This window comes from Podarcis raffonei, chromosome 7 (genome assembly GCF_027172205.1).
Source record: "Podarcis raffonei isolate rPodRaf1 chromosome 7, rPodRaf1.pri, whole genome shotgun sequence".
In the NCBI taxonomy this organism is placed as follows: Eukaryota; Metazoa; Chordata; class Lepidosauria; order Squamata; family Lacertidae; genus Podarcis; species Podarcis raffonei.
This window is the reverse complement of record NC_070608.1, coordinates 23,658,903-23,674,040: the sequence shown is the minus strand read 5'-3', so window position 1 is coordinate 23,674,040 and position 15,138 is coordinate 23,658,903. Positions and strand designations below refer to the sequence as shown.

General features: G+C 39.9%; 1 protein-coding gene across 5 annotated transcripts in view; it reads left to right on the top strand.

The window, feature by feature from the left end:
* Positions 1 to 15,138, top strand: part of VPS13B (vacuolar protein sorting 13 homolog B) — a 370,069-nt gene that overhangs the window by 279,110 nt on the left and 75,821 nt on the right. For 4 of the 5 annotated variants that reach the window (XM_053395521.1, XM_053395520.1, XM_053395519.1 and 1 more), the window contains exon 37: positions 12,496 to 12,698. The exons of the other annotated variant lie outside the window; for it this stretch is intronic. In XM_053395521.1, the coding sequence (XP_053251496.1) occupies positions 12,496 to 12,698 (203 nt within the window). The remainder of the gene's footprint in view (positions 1 to 12,495; positions 12,699 to 15,138) is intronic. 5 annotated transcript variants of the gene reach the window in all.

Here is a 15,138-nt window from a genome sequence, read left to right as displayed (position 1 = left end):
CAGCTATGCTCATACACATACATGGTATGAGGGAGGAGAGCAAGACTGTGAATTTAAAAGCAAACTGCATGCAAATTTCAAGAATGTTTTTAATTCAGTAAGAACGCGTAATAAAGTCATAGCAGTGTCAGACCTAATTAAAATGAAAATTAATCATTGAAGGGGAAGAACATCACTAACCAGATTGTGAAGAGGGAAAGGCAAAGTGATTTCATATTTCTCTTACTGTAGCAATAATGAATCTCAAGTTGATCAAAAAACAAACAAATAAACCCCAAAACCTCCCAGCAGTTTCTTGATCTGGCTGTAATAATTAATGAAATGAATACATTCTTGTTTTTACTCAGTTTCAAAGCATGTTTCATGTGTTTTAATCTCAGGCATTTCGTGTAATTTTAAAAATAGAAAATATTCATAGGAACAATAGGATAAATGCATTGATTTTCTTTTAGTTATACATTAGCTAATAAAAAATTCAGATAGGACTGCCATAGAATATATATTTTTATTAAAGTTTTACTGTGGAAATATATAGTTCCACAGGTAAGCGTAGTTTGCCTGAACATAAAATTGCAGTAGCTACATCTAAAAAAAGAGAGAGTATAATATTAAAAATATGTCAGTCGGCCCCTTTTTATTTTTCAAGTTATATGGATATACCTTTTGAGCTGAATAGAGCTGATGTTGGCATATGAAACTAATACACAAATACTTCACTGTGTTTCGGGTTTTTACAATCGCATAACTATGGTGACCATCTGCAGCAGCTGCATTTTACGAATTATTTGCTGAAGCAAATGGCGTACAATGACAAAAAGTAGTCATCTCAGATGGACTGTTAAAACAGACAAAATAGCATTGCTTGCCTTTTATACAGAATGGCCATCTGCTGTACAGATGTTATAATAAGGAATGACTTCAGATTCAATAATTGTAGAAAATGTTCATTAAAACCTCAACAATTTGCACTTGTTTACTTGAATCTGCATAATTCTCCCATGAGACAACACAACACACTTGGTTTTTTATTTTAGTTCTCACTAGCATTGGCTTTGATCCTTTTTGATGTGCTGACTTTAATAAACATAGTCAAAAGGCGCTGTTCAGAAAACATCATGGAAAAAACTACAAAGGAACAATTATAGCAGCAGAAACTACTCTAATCCCTTACTTACGCAAGCTATTTTTAGTGAAATATGTTTTTTTACAAATTTTATTTGACAGTATTTTATAAACAGTGTAAAAGGCCTCTTTTCCAGATGAGTCTTTGTGTAAGAGATGGAAGTTGGTTTGTAATGTAAGAAGAATCTTATGTGCCGAGAACCATTTTTAAAACCCTCGCTTGGGAATGTGTTGTAGGCATGTTTCCTCCTTCGTGGAGGCAAAAACAAGAGCTTATGACCTCGACTAATGACTTTAAAAGAGTTTTGATTAACTGATAACCTTGCATTAAAATATTTTCCCCCAGATATTACTAATTAGGACCTTTTAATCAGGAATTTTAATAGCTAGGTTTTTGTCCTACTTTGTACTTTCATAATTCTGAAAAATGTGGTTTCCTTTTACTAGCTGTAACTTATATATTTTTTCTTTAAAAACGACAACAACACCTCGATCCATGTAGAGAAATTCCACCCGCAGAACATGCTCTGAGGGATCCTGCTTGCAGAGCCACTGCTTGAGTCTTTTGTGTGCAGAAACTCAAGCTAGCAGAATTCCACATGTTTCAACAGACACATTGGTGACGCATGCCTTGTGGTTGGGTAGTCTGTTCTTCCGCTTGGAGCTAATCACGTTTCATATTTATGTGTGAAATGTTTATAATGCTTAATGTAATAATAAAAAATAAGTGGTTTACATAAAAACAATAACATTCCTAAAAGCTAGATGAAAATAAGATTTAAAACAACACAACTGTATATTGCAAACTGAGCAACACACAAAACAAAAAACAAAGTGTTAGAAGTTGCCCCACTAAGCACCCAAGCATTTTGCACAGGCTGTAACTTCCAAGCTAGGTGCAAGTGGAGCTCCACAGATAGCACATTAAAGTAATCTAATCATAATGGTCCCAATGCATGGGTCACCATGGCAAGACAGTCCCTGTCCAGGAACAATCATAGTTGGTGTTGTGCACTCTGAACCACTGAGGTCACCTGAGTCCCTAGAGACAGCAATAACTGGCTATAGGAGTGTCCTCAGACTATGCACCTATAGAGGAAATGCAACGCCATTCAGAGCTGGTGCACAATCCATTCCTGGACCTGGGAACTAACTACCCATCCATAGGATATTTGCCTTGTCTAGATTCAGCCCACGACTGCATCCAGGCAGCAGTTTAACACCTGCTCAGCCTCTTCCGATCCAGATGTTACTGAGCAAAAGAGTTGGAATCATCAGTATGCTGGTAACACCTCACCCCAAATCTCCTTGAGATCTCTCCTGGAGACCTCATACAGATATTTAATAAGATTGGAGTTATTAAATGGAATTGGGTCTTGAGTTCTATACCAAGCTTTTAAAAATGTATATTCTGTTTACAATTACAGTGGTACCTCAGGTTACATACGCTTCAGGTTACATATGCTTCAGGTTACATACACCGCTAACCCAGAAATAGTGCTTCAGGTTAAGAACTTTGCTTCAGGTTGAGAACACAAATCGTGCTCCGGCGGTGCGGCGGCAGCAGGAGGCCCCATTAGCTAAAGTGGTGCTTCAGGTTAAGAACAGTTTCAGGTTAAGAACGGACCTCCGGAACGAATTAAGTACTTAACCCGAGGTACCACTGTATTATTTAACTTTTCAATGCAAACAAGGGGTATCTACGTCAAATAGATGTGTGTATTATATGGCTCCAACTTACAATGCATTAGTATTATTATCTCATTTTCTAATATTCTTGAAAACTCCTCTTATCCTTTCGCCTCAGAGGAGGGAGACCTCCCCCTCTTCCACCCCCCCTAAAACCTCTGTAATCCAACCAGCTTTACTCAGCATGCAAGCAGTAGCTGGTTCTGGCAGTGGTCTAACCAAAAATACCATGGCACAGCTAGGAGATGGGGCAGGCCATGAAGAAGAGGCTCGTGACAAGCTGTGACACTGAAGCCCATAGCCCACTGGTGGGTCCTAGGCCACTTCCACTATGAGGAAAGGTTGTTGCATTTTGGAACTTTTCCCTTTTTAGTTTAGAGTAAAGGCAAGTAAGATACGTCATGATAAAAGAAAATTAAGGTGTTGCTTATAACCAGTTTGTGGTTAAAGTTAGGTGTTTGTTTATAAAAATATTTATACGGTATAAACCTTCTAAAAATGGCGGGTTTGTTTTTTTTTAGTTTCCTTTGGTGCACCTCAAAATTATGCAAGCAAAGCTATAAATACATTTTGCAAACAGTTAGTCCTTAAATGGTCTTGAGGTGGAAGGAAGGAGTAGTGATATATGCATTCTGCAAAGTGAAAGGATCCATTTAAAACAACAAACCTCTTTAGCCAGAAAGGACTTCAGTGCCTTGGGCTAGAGAAGGAAATGCAGTGAACTGTATAGCTGCACTTCAGAATAACATGTGTTGTGGTTTTTATTGTGTGTGATATTTTATCTTTAAATATTCAGTAACACAAACCAAAAAATAGTCTGAATTTCTTCAAAATTCTTCAAAATGTAGTGCAGTGGAAATATTTGCAAAATATTAGAAATCAGAGTGGTTAATGATGAGTATTGAGCAGAAAACATTCTTCCCCAACTGAGAATTAACTGGTTCTCATGAGAGAACTCTACTAAGATGTTGCAATGGCCCTTGGATGCTTCAGATCTATAAGTTAGCCTAAGGAGAAATAAAACATCAAATTAATTTTGACTACCTAAAATAATATGCTAGAGTAACAATCCATTTACAGCACCCAGAAGACCTTTGTTACTTTTAGAAAGAACTGTAAACTCTTTCCAACACTTGAACAATAGGAAATGAATTCTTTGTCAGTAAAAGCCAGAGGACAAACTAAACATTTTAATGGCCACCGAGGATTGAAGTGGAAGTTCAGCCTGTAGACAGCTATACAAATCACTAACGAACCGTAATGAATATTGGGTGCAGGCATCAGGGTCCTGTCAGTTTTGACACTGTGTCCCAAGTAGCTTAAACACAACACTCAAGGAAAGGTGGAGACCTCATCAGGTCTCTAACATCTGGGATTTTATTTGTCATTTTGGCATACCCTACAAGCGCAAAAGAAAGAGTAAAAGGGGATTATCCTGACAATGAAATGAGTTACTGAATCTTGTGATAATGAAAAGCAGAACAATTCTAATTCCTTTCTATAGTCCCTGAGGTAGAGGTGCGTTTATAGTTCTGCAGAACTAAATGTAGGAGGGAAGAACAGATGGCCTAAAATCCATGAAATCAGACACCACCTAATCCCAGGACTGAGTACCACTATTAATCCTGGTCAGGTTCCCTACTGTTACTTTATAATAGAGTTCAGAGTTGCTACTGATGAACTGGCATGTCCTATCCCCCCCCCAAATAAATACAAATTAACTGTAGCTTGCTGATTTTGGGAAAGAAAACGCTCAAAAGATATATGCCCATTAAAACTGTGGTTCCACCTGCCAGTTCACTTAGGAAAGTGCAAAGCAGGGATGACATTCAGATGGACTGATCTTAAACTATTTTGTTCCTTTCAAAACGTTTCCCCCCCTTACTGTTACATTCATAATGGATGTAATCGCATATCCTCTGAGAAAGGAACATTTTGTTTATTAAATTGATGTATGTGCTGTGCATGACATCGGTACGTTGGAGTCCTGGACCTGACACATTATATTTTACTATTATAAAACTACTATCAGAATATTGTTAGCTGTAAAGTTATACTTTGCTGGAACAGCTGGGATCTAGTAAATAGAAGATGGAAGGGAGACTCCCGAGATTAGGGACACAATCTTCCAGAAACTTTTTCTGCACATGCTTTAAGAGGGGTTTGCCCTACAGAAAAATGGAAAGTGTACTTAGGAGTATTGCTACATTAAAATGTTCTGTCTGAACTGAATTTAACAACCACTCCCATATTGTCATTTCCTTACTTCCCAGTTGGGTAGTAATAAACTACTATACTATTTTCAAGCATAAGGCTTAATTGTTTTGAACTGCATTCTTGTAGTCATTTATTTAGTAGATCATTCTATGCATAAAATAGTAGTTGACTGAAGGTGAAAAAGTGTCCAGAATTAGGGCAGTGTTTGCTGTGAACCAAGTTGCTGAAACAATAAATAAATCAAAAATTATCAAATCACTGGCTATCTTGTGATTTCCAGGCTGTTTAGCGTTCAGTATTGAACATGATGTACCTGCTTAGCCTTGCTTAAATGGAGATGAGCTCATTTCATAAAGATAACCATCTCTGACTTTGCTTCTGATTCATCACTGGCCTGAACTCCACTTGAACCTTGTTAGACACAAAACAAGCAGGACTCCTGGCCCAGGCTATAAAATATAATTAAGCCCTTTTGAAAAGATGCGTAAGAGAGCATTGCTGTCTGCCCCTCAATATATATCCCACTACCGCCAGCACAGCCAATAAAGTTAAATCAAGCACTGCCTGCAATGGATTAAAGTAATAGATGTTCCTGAATTCTTTGTGTTTGAAGTACTTGAAGAAAATACATGCTCAAGCTGCCAGAGCTGCTGTAATGCAGGAGGGACATACATTAATGATGAATTCAAGGATTTGGTCTGTTCAAGGTCATTAATTTCTGTTTACCATTGGTAACACATCTTGTGTTTTTACAGAGCCCACATGTGGCCATATACAATGCTGAAAAACTCTCTCGGTGAAGAATGGTTAATTGGTAATGCAGAAATATAGTACTCTTGGGGAGAATGAACCATCACAAGACTCTGTTTCACACTAATGAGAAATCCAGTAGTCTAATTCATTGTACTCGATCATTGCTAGCATTTTCACTTAACTTGATGTCTTCTGTTTCTTTGCTGATGGTGTTGGTCTGGTCATTCCATTTAGCACACAATTTCTGTTAACTGGTGTACCTGCTCAACAGCTCTGTTCTTTCATCTTTTAATATTCAAGTGTGAGAGTCTCTGCATAATCTTTTGAAACCCCATTGACCATTTAAAATTGGACAGTGGGAGGATCCGAGAAAGAACACATCTATATGGGGACAGCGCTTCCTTTGAGCACTTGCAGTGACCAGAGACCCTTTCAGGGAGTAAATAACTGCATCAGAAGGTCGGCGGTTCGAATCTCCGTGACAGGGTGAGCTCCCGTTGCTCAGTCCCTGCTCCTGCCAACCTAGCAGTTTGAAAGCACGTCAAAGTGCAAGTAGATGAATAGGTACTGCTCTGGCGGGAAGGTAAACGGTGTTTCCGTGCGCTGCTCTGGTTCGTCAGAAGCAGCTTAGTCATGCTGGCCACATGACCTGGAAGCTGTACGCCGGCTCCCTCGGCCAATAAAGCGAGATGAGCGCTGCAATCCCAGAGTCTGCCATGACTGGACCTAATGGTCAGGGGTTCCTTTACCTTTACCTTTATCCCTCATTAGTTTTAAGAGCATAAGCCCATTAGAGATGGATCAGGCCAATGGCCAATGTAGTCCAGCATCCTGTTCTTATAGTGGCCAACTATGGAAAGCCTGCAAGCAGGAATTGAACACAACAGCAATCTCCCCATGTGGTTCCCATTAACTGGGATTCACAGGCAGTGGCGGCTAGTATTGGCTGTGGAATGGGAATGAAGCAGGCTTACTTTTCGTCTTGCTTGTAGACCAAAAACAAGCCGGATGTAGCTTGAAGGCATTATAGATTTTGTGGAAGAGTTGCAAGAGAATGAAATGGAAAGGCGAAGGGTGCTCTAAGATTTCCTCCTCCTTACAGTATAACATACAAATATAATTATTTATGTATGTATGTATACTCAAATACCCTGGGGAAAATACAAAATACATGAACCACTGGAATTTTGCTGTTTGCGAATAGAAGACCCTTGCCCTTACTTATTTGCTCCTCTCAACTATCACTGTGCAACATGTTTTAGTATCTCATTTTCAGCAAAGATAAATAAGTCAAATGGTGGAGGGCAGCCTTTGGTTTTATAGGATTTTAATAATTCAGTCTTGATGTAATTGTCATGCAAATCAGCTTCTGGATAGTCTCCATCCACAGACTTGCGGATTTGTCAAGTGGTCCTAAATCATTTCCAGCTGTATAAAGAATACCTGGATATTCTTTGCTAACATATGTCATCCCAGACTAATCTTTATAATGACATACAGAAGCCTCGTTGTAAAGAAGCCCGATTGTCTCTTGCTCCATCAGCACGGTGGTACATCCGAGTGCTATTATAGATCAAAGCAGAGCCTGACAATGTAAGGCTGGCAGCATTTTGTAAACATCATCCAAACCAAGTGCTTCATTTTTATTAGTCTCCTGAAGGGCTATTTTTAAAAGTCGTGAAACTGCTTGCTCCTCGTGCTAAATTATTGCGCTCCCTGAAAAGTATGCGAGGGCACAGCGAGCGGCGATGCGAGCCGAGCGTGTTAACTTCTGGATATCACAACAGTCGTTTGCGAAGATACATTGATTCAGTGAGCTGCCATATCAGGTTGAGTTGAAATTGTTGCCATGATTTAATCTGTTTAAAGGGAAGAACAAATTCTACAGTCGGTTTTTGAGGGAGGCCGGAGGAAGCTGTATAAAGTCCTTCGGGTGAGTGGGAAGGGAATTTCACTTCATTTCATCTTTTCAAGTGGAGCTATTCAGTTCTAGGAAAGTAACCTTATAAGTTCAGCTCATACTTTGTAATTCGACCAGGTGCTTAGAAATCCTAAAATAAGACTCTGGGCACACTGATATATGTTCCATTGGTGCTTCTGCGCTTCTTTCCTTTAGGATGCAAATTCCGTTTGTCCACACATGGCAGCCTATTGAGATTTCTCTGAATGTGATGCTCCACTGAAAGAAGCTTTACTAAAGCCCATGCCTTATTTCACTCACCATTATTCTTGTTGTATGTTCATAGCTGTCTGTCTTCAGCTGTTTTTAAAGTACTTACTCCGTTAACCCTCTCATGATTGCACTTTGTGTGACTTCTGACTGAATATTCCCCTTCATTAGGTGCGCTGTGATTTATATAGCAAGATTTATTTCACCTCAAAGATGGAACAGAACAGCTGAAGAAGAAAGTTATAATGTCCTTGAGGAAAATTCTGGCTCTTAGTAAGATTAAAATAAAAGAATACATTTCAAAATTGTCCTGCATCCCAGTGCAGTTCTTTTGCACAATGTAAATCATCATCGGTTGAAATTCATAGAGCCTTTTTCTTTTATAGATCATTGGGGCTTGAATGAAATTCATACCACTTGGAATGTCTCTTTATCACTATCCCACCTAATTGAAAATACAGTATATTCCAGCATTGATGCTGTTGTAGGCTTCTAGATATGCCCTTTGGTGAAAAGTATACAAGGCTTTTCTTGGATCAGGCTTTGTGGTATAATATTTTTACAGGGCCAAGCAAGCCAAGCGACAATTTCAGCTATGCCAAGGAAGCAGAATTTGCCCCGGGATCCCTTTCAGCATTAGAGGACAGTTTGGGAACATCACAAGGGATTGTGGGCACACCCATCTAGTCACACGTGTTGATGTTTAGGGCAGTAGAAAAGTTTTGGGGTGGTTCTGTGGCTCAACAGTGATTTAAATAATAGGTAATAGGCCTCAGCTTTTATGGCCCACTCCCATTTATGTTTAGTGATGGTAGGACTTGGTTAACCAGGATCCCTGGATAGCCATAGCTGCATTTATTACAAGCAGTGAAACTAACTTTGGAGATGTTAGCTCAGTGAAAGGGTGCTTGGGTTGCATTACGTAATTCTGCATTGCAAAAAATGCTTCTGGTCCTCAGAAATAAACCTTTCAGAAGTAGATGTGGACCAAAAGGGGCTGAAGAGGAAGGTCCTTATCTCTGGAACATTGCATTGCTCTATCTTAGTAGCTTTCTGCTATTAGCTAAAGACACGTGCAGGTTGCATCTTGATATTAAAGGGTTGCATGTTCATGGGCAACAGCCGAACGACCTGGTAACAATTTTGTTGCAATGGAAATGGGGGTAATTTCCCTCTCATTTCTCTTTCTTCAGATACCTCATTAGAGTCCTAATGAGATCTTAAAAGGGGAAGTACTGAGGGAGGAAGCTTTATTAGAAGCAAGGAACAAAGGATATATGTATCCCTTTGTGACATGATTTTAAGAGGGCAATGGCATAGAAGAGCAGGGACGTGAGGGACCATACCTCCAGTACTTTTTTCATTGCAGGAGTGATTATGTCACTTGCAGGAGCACTAGTTGCCAGTGCTGAAAACTTGTGAGTTTCATTCATTTACCCGGCAAAAGCCTCTTCCGCACTATTTTAAAAGACCTAAAGGTTTATTGGTTCTTTACTTTTAGAAAGTAGCATTTTTAGTCCCTCTTTGGTGGTGTTTTCATGGAAGTTGTCACCATGAGCTCCTGCACTTCAAAATTTACCACTAGCCCAGTGTGTGGAGAAATCCATTCAGGTAGGCAGTAATAGGTTGGCATAATAGAATTCTCACCTGCTGCCTGCTTCCATCTCTGAACATACATAGTCAAGAGCCTGCTTCCAAATCTCTTTTATGACAGAGGACCTGAGTGAGTCAGGCATGTACTGCGCTTGTGCACAGTTGTGTTTTAGCTGTGGGTAGAGGAAGGTAGCTTCCATTGCATTTCCTACTATTTTTATTTATATCAGCCTCTCACACGTTGGTGGTGCTGTTTTCCCTACACGAGAATTGGCACTCACACCTGTACAGCAGAGGGATGATCGCACTGGCCAATGGTCGGTTAGAGTATAGGGCAACTTCTTGTGTTATGTGAACCTGTGGTCCTCTCTGGGTCTCTTAACTGCAGTTTAAGAGAAGTCCCCTATTAGGATTGCACTGTCTCTGTGAGGAGTGTGAATCTGGTGCCTGTGTGGCTTTGCTTTGTCATGTGCGCCATTTTGTAATCCATGTACAGATGTTCTTTGACAGAGGCACCTGAGCAACACTTGGTTTGGGGCCTGAGATTTTTCCATTCTTGCTATCAAATTCAATAAAAGCTTTGTGCAAATATTCATTGCCAAAAAATAAAAAAAATGGCTTGCGCACATTATTGTTCTGTAACATAAACCTTATTCTTAAGGAGCAATAACTCAATACATTTATGAAATTATTCTTGGCATGATAGTTACATTTGGAAATTTACATTAAGGAAGCAGACCCATTTTTCCTAATTTCTAAAAAAGATTCATAAGCAAATCCTTCTGCTTCTTCCTCCCCCAGCACATATTTGACACAGGTGTGTCTACATTATACATGGGATAGAGTTTTGACTTATTAGAGTTCATTCTTTTAGCAGACATTTGAAAATCCCATTCTCTAAAACAGCTGTCTGTTGTATGCCCTAGGTGTTTTCTTAATCTTTCATCTTTTATAAATATTAAATTACGTTAGAAAAATAAGCCTTAAGCGTTACAAATTAAGTATGCCGAAATTTAATATTCACAACGATAATTCAAAATATGAATAGCAAAGTTGGTAGTGGAGGGGAAGACTCCCTGATCCTTAAGTCCAGTGTTACACAATTTAATCTCCTAAGGTGTGGGTGGATGGGTGGGTGGGTGGGAAATAGGTGCAGGACTTCAAACTACAATAGAAGTATATGGAATTATAGGCAATCTTTTGCTCAGATAAAATAATCTTGAGACATTGTATCTAGCAGTGTAATCACTTCAAGATGTTATAAACATTAACTGCAAATAGTTATGTTACTTTTTTACATATAGCAATTTATTTTGATAGTAGAAATAGCAAAAGTGGCAAAATATATTCAGTGAAGAGAAGGTAGAGAATGGTCTATTAGCTTATGTAAATTGTATGCAACTGTACGTTCTCTTTAATTTTCTTTCTTTCTTTCTTGGCAATGTGAAAGTGCCTGGGTAATGAAAGCATCCATTTTCTGGTTTAAACTAGTTAATGTCGATGGCTATGTAGAAATTGAGAGGAACTCTGGTTAAGAATTTCAAGATATGGTTTGTTGAAAGAAGCCAGGATCATGCTATTGTTTGTGATCCTGGTTGTTACTGAAGTTAGTAAACACATGGTTTAAATGAAGCTGAGTTTGCTCCAGTTTGTTTTTAAACCGGAAGTTGCTGCACTGGAGGTAGAGAGCAAGGAGCATTTGAGCCTTCTTCTTACCTTCTTGCTTGTTCATGTTTCTGGAAGAGGATTAAGAACTTGAATTCATATTATTGTTCTAAGGTACTTTAATCACCGAGTAATAATTTACAGAACAATCCACATCGCAGCTGCTGCCCAGCAATGTGCGATGGAGCAGCAGAGCCGCCATCACATCTGTAGCCCAGAAAGAATATATGGGGCAGGCAGATTGCTGTGACAGCCTAGTTTGGGCCCAGTGCCATCAAATGACAGCCGTGGGGTTGGCTTGGGATCCAGTGGGATCCAAGAACAAAGCTTTGTACAGCTTGTGGTTTGTCTAGAGTGAAACAAACAGCAAGCCTGGCTTCAGATATAAGATAAAGTCAAACCATGGCTTTTCTCCTGGTAGTTGCAGCAACAGTAGAGCAGGGGAGAAGCTAAGTAGCTGAGAATTTACTCTGAGTACCCACACTCTCCTGCATTCATGTTTAACCATGGTTTTGGCTTAGTGTTGTTACATGTGAACTGGCCTCTGTCTTTCAAGCTGTAGCGTTATGCATTGTATTAACAACTTGGCAGACAAAATCACATTTCTTAAGCTCCCTCTCAGCTGGAAAGGCTGAATCCTTAGCTCTTTCTAGTCACAGTCCAAGGACATACAGTAGATGACTTGAGTATGTAAGTGCCTGAAAAACCTTTCAAGATAAGTGAAGTGGTTTTGCCGCAGAATCGTTTCCATTTGATGCCTAGTTTTTTCTCCAGTCAAGTAATATTTTCATAAATATTACACTTGTGTTTTTAAATATACAGAATGAGAAGTTCTCTTTGTAAGTTGCCTTGTGTTTTCATATAATATGAATTAGTTTCTCATGGAATAAAACAAATGGTAAAAATTACTGTTTTATGCACAGCTATGGATGGACCTACAGTGGTACCTCGGTTTATGAACTTAATCCGTTCCGGAAGTCTGTTCTTAAACTGAAACCGTTCTTAAACCGAGGCGCTCTTTCCTTAATGAGGCCTCCCACTGCCGGTGCCCTTCCACTGTTCAGATTCCATTCTTAGACCAAGGTAAAGTTCTTAAACCAGGACACTACTTCCGGTTTTGTGGAGTTTGTAAACCAAATTGTTCATAAACAGGACTGTTCTTAAACCGAGGTACCACTGTATTGACCTTTCTTTCTATGAAAGAAAATGATACCAATGTATTTAAGAAATGGGTTTGTACACACAACGAACTGTAATGATATGTTTTTTGTCCATTTGAACATTAGGAATAATTAATGGATCGTCATTTATGCTTGACATCAGTGATATCCTAATTAAGACAAGTGTCCAAGAAAAAAGCAGAACTCTGGTTGGACCTGTTTGCTGCTCGGTCGCTGTAGAAGCCAAGTGGTGTAAACACAGTGGTAATCCTGGTCCAGAGCTGTCAGTTCCAAAAGTCTATGTTGATGTGAGAGGTGGACTGATGCAGGTTTGTATATGGATCATGTTGAGTAATTCTTATTTGTTTAACTATGAACGGTGTTAAGTTGAGGAGCATGAAGAAAACCCCCCACACCAGATTAAAGAACATTTTAAACCATGTGTATCCCCCCCAAATGTGTGTGTGTGTGTGTGTGTGTGTGTGACAACTGACATTCAGCTTTGAGTGCCCCTTAGGAAGTATCCAATTGCTAGCAAAACCCTCTTCAGCACTCTGTGCTATGCAAGCATGATCCTGGTTTGCAGCTCTAATAAGTAAACACCAGTCTTATAGCAATATTGGAAACATTCACAGGAATCACTTCGTAGTGTTGATTGTGACAGGTTTTTAATATTCATTTTACAAAACCTCTCCTAACTTGAAAAGAATCCAACGTTTAGTGACTAAACGTGGCAGATGTTCCAGAGCCTAGTTGCTGTCTGTTTGTTGTTAAAAAGTGCCAACCACCAGAAGCAGACGTTCCATTGAACTTAAGAGCCTCCTGGTATCTGGCATTTGATAGAACCTGAACCGCAGATCAATCTCCAGAGAAAAGGGGCAGGAGCTGCAGAGGGGCAAGGCTGGGTGTTGGTAAAGACGTCAACCCACACATGCAGCCCTTTGGGGAGATTACATGACCTATTTGCTCAAACACTTTCTGCAACCTGTAGCTATTTTAGGTATTTTGGGAGAGAGGAGGAGGAACACGAAGACTATCAGTTGCTAGACAGCGACCTAGTTTCTACCACATGCTCAAGCAAACCTTGGCTTAGCAGGACTGTGCAAGTATGCTGCCTCCTGCCTTGCTCCTTGCTAGTCCTTTCGACTGCTGCCAAGTTGGGACTTGTGCTTATGCTCTCAACGCCACAAACCACAAGATGCAGCCAAGTGAAGAGAGAGTTTTGCCATGAGCCTCAGTTTGAATGTCACTGCTGTGGGGAGAAAAGCATGGGGGTAGAATTGGTGTAATGTGGCAGCTAAGACACTGAGCCTGGAAGTCTCCTGTTCAATTTTTACCTCAGCCATGTATTCTTAAGGGGACCTCACTCTCTGCTCCCCATTCCTTTGCTATATTGGGGGTAAAAGTGACTTCCTTTGCAAGATTGTTGGTGTGTGGGTTGTTTGTTTCTTTATATAGTGCCATCTGTTGTAGATGGTGCTTTACAAAGAATGAGAAAGCAAATCCATGTGCCAATGAGTTTGCAGTCTAAGAATAGACACAAGAGAAATAAACAGAGAGCCAGTGTGGTGTAGTGGTTAAGAGCGGTAGTCACGTAATCTGGGGAACCGGGTTCGCGTCTCCGCTCCTCCACATGCAGCTGCTGGGTGACCTTGGTCCAGTCACACTTCTTTGAAGTCTCTCAGCCCCACTCACCTCACAGAGTGTTTGTTGTGGGGGAGGAAGGGAAAGGAGATTGTTAGCCGCTTTGAGACTCCTGAAGGGGAGTGAAAGGCGGGATATCAAATCCAAATACTACTACTACTACTACTACTACTACTACTACTACTACTACTACTCCTCTTCTTCTTCTTCTTCTTCTTCTTCTTCTTCTTCTTCTTCAATAAACCTCTCCCTCTGTTGACCTCCAATAGCTGATTTTTCAGAGGCCTGCTCCCTATGAACCTGGAGGCAGCATATAGTCATCATGGCATGTAGCCATGGGATACAGAGTAAAAGAGAAGTAGGATGTATGATTTGCTGGGATTTATTATACACAGTACGACTGATGTAAGGATTACAGAAAGAATTTACGTGATGAGCTTTGAACACTAGAAAAGTCATTACATTTCTGTAATACCTTTTGTTGTCCTCCTCCTCATCTTTAGAGGCCTTGAACAAATTGCAGGTGCTAGTTTTAGCAACTGTATATGACCTTGATAAATTGGGCATGTTCTCTGTCTCATATGGAAGCCACGTTGACAGCAGGTTTTCTTATTACACCACCCTAATTCCCACAGGCATCTGGGCGGCCACTGTGAGAACAGGATGCTGGACCAGAAAGACCTTTGGTCTGATCCAGCAGGCTCTTCCTGAATTCTTAATCTTATTCCTTTCAATTTCCTTTTCTTACCCACCATTTCTAAAAAGTGGCCAATGACAGCAACCATACCCTTAGGCCAGACCCCACTATCCTCCTGTAGATTTACCTGTGCAATCTAAGCCACATAGTGTCATGTACAGAGCAGGGGTGCCTACTTGAATAATATATTTCACAAAACAGCAGAGGTATTACTACTATGGTGTAAGTTTTCCTGAATTCCCCAACATCCCATCTTCTTCCTTTTTTGTACATAGCAGAGGATCAGCTTGCCCCTACTCACCTTCCCCAAACATATACTATAATGAAGATCCCAGTGTCTTCTCTGTATCTGTATTCCATTAAGTTGATTGACAAAAGGCTATGCCTATTTTATTTTTCTTCTCTGGGGGGTTCTCTGATTAATTTTA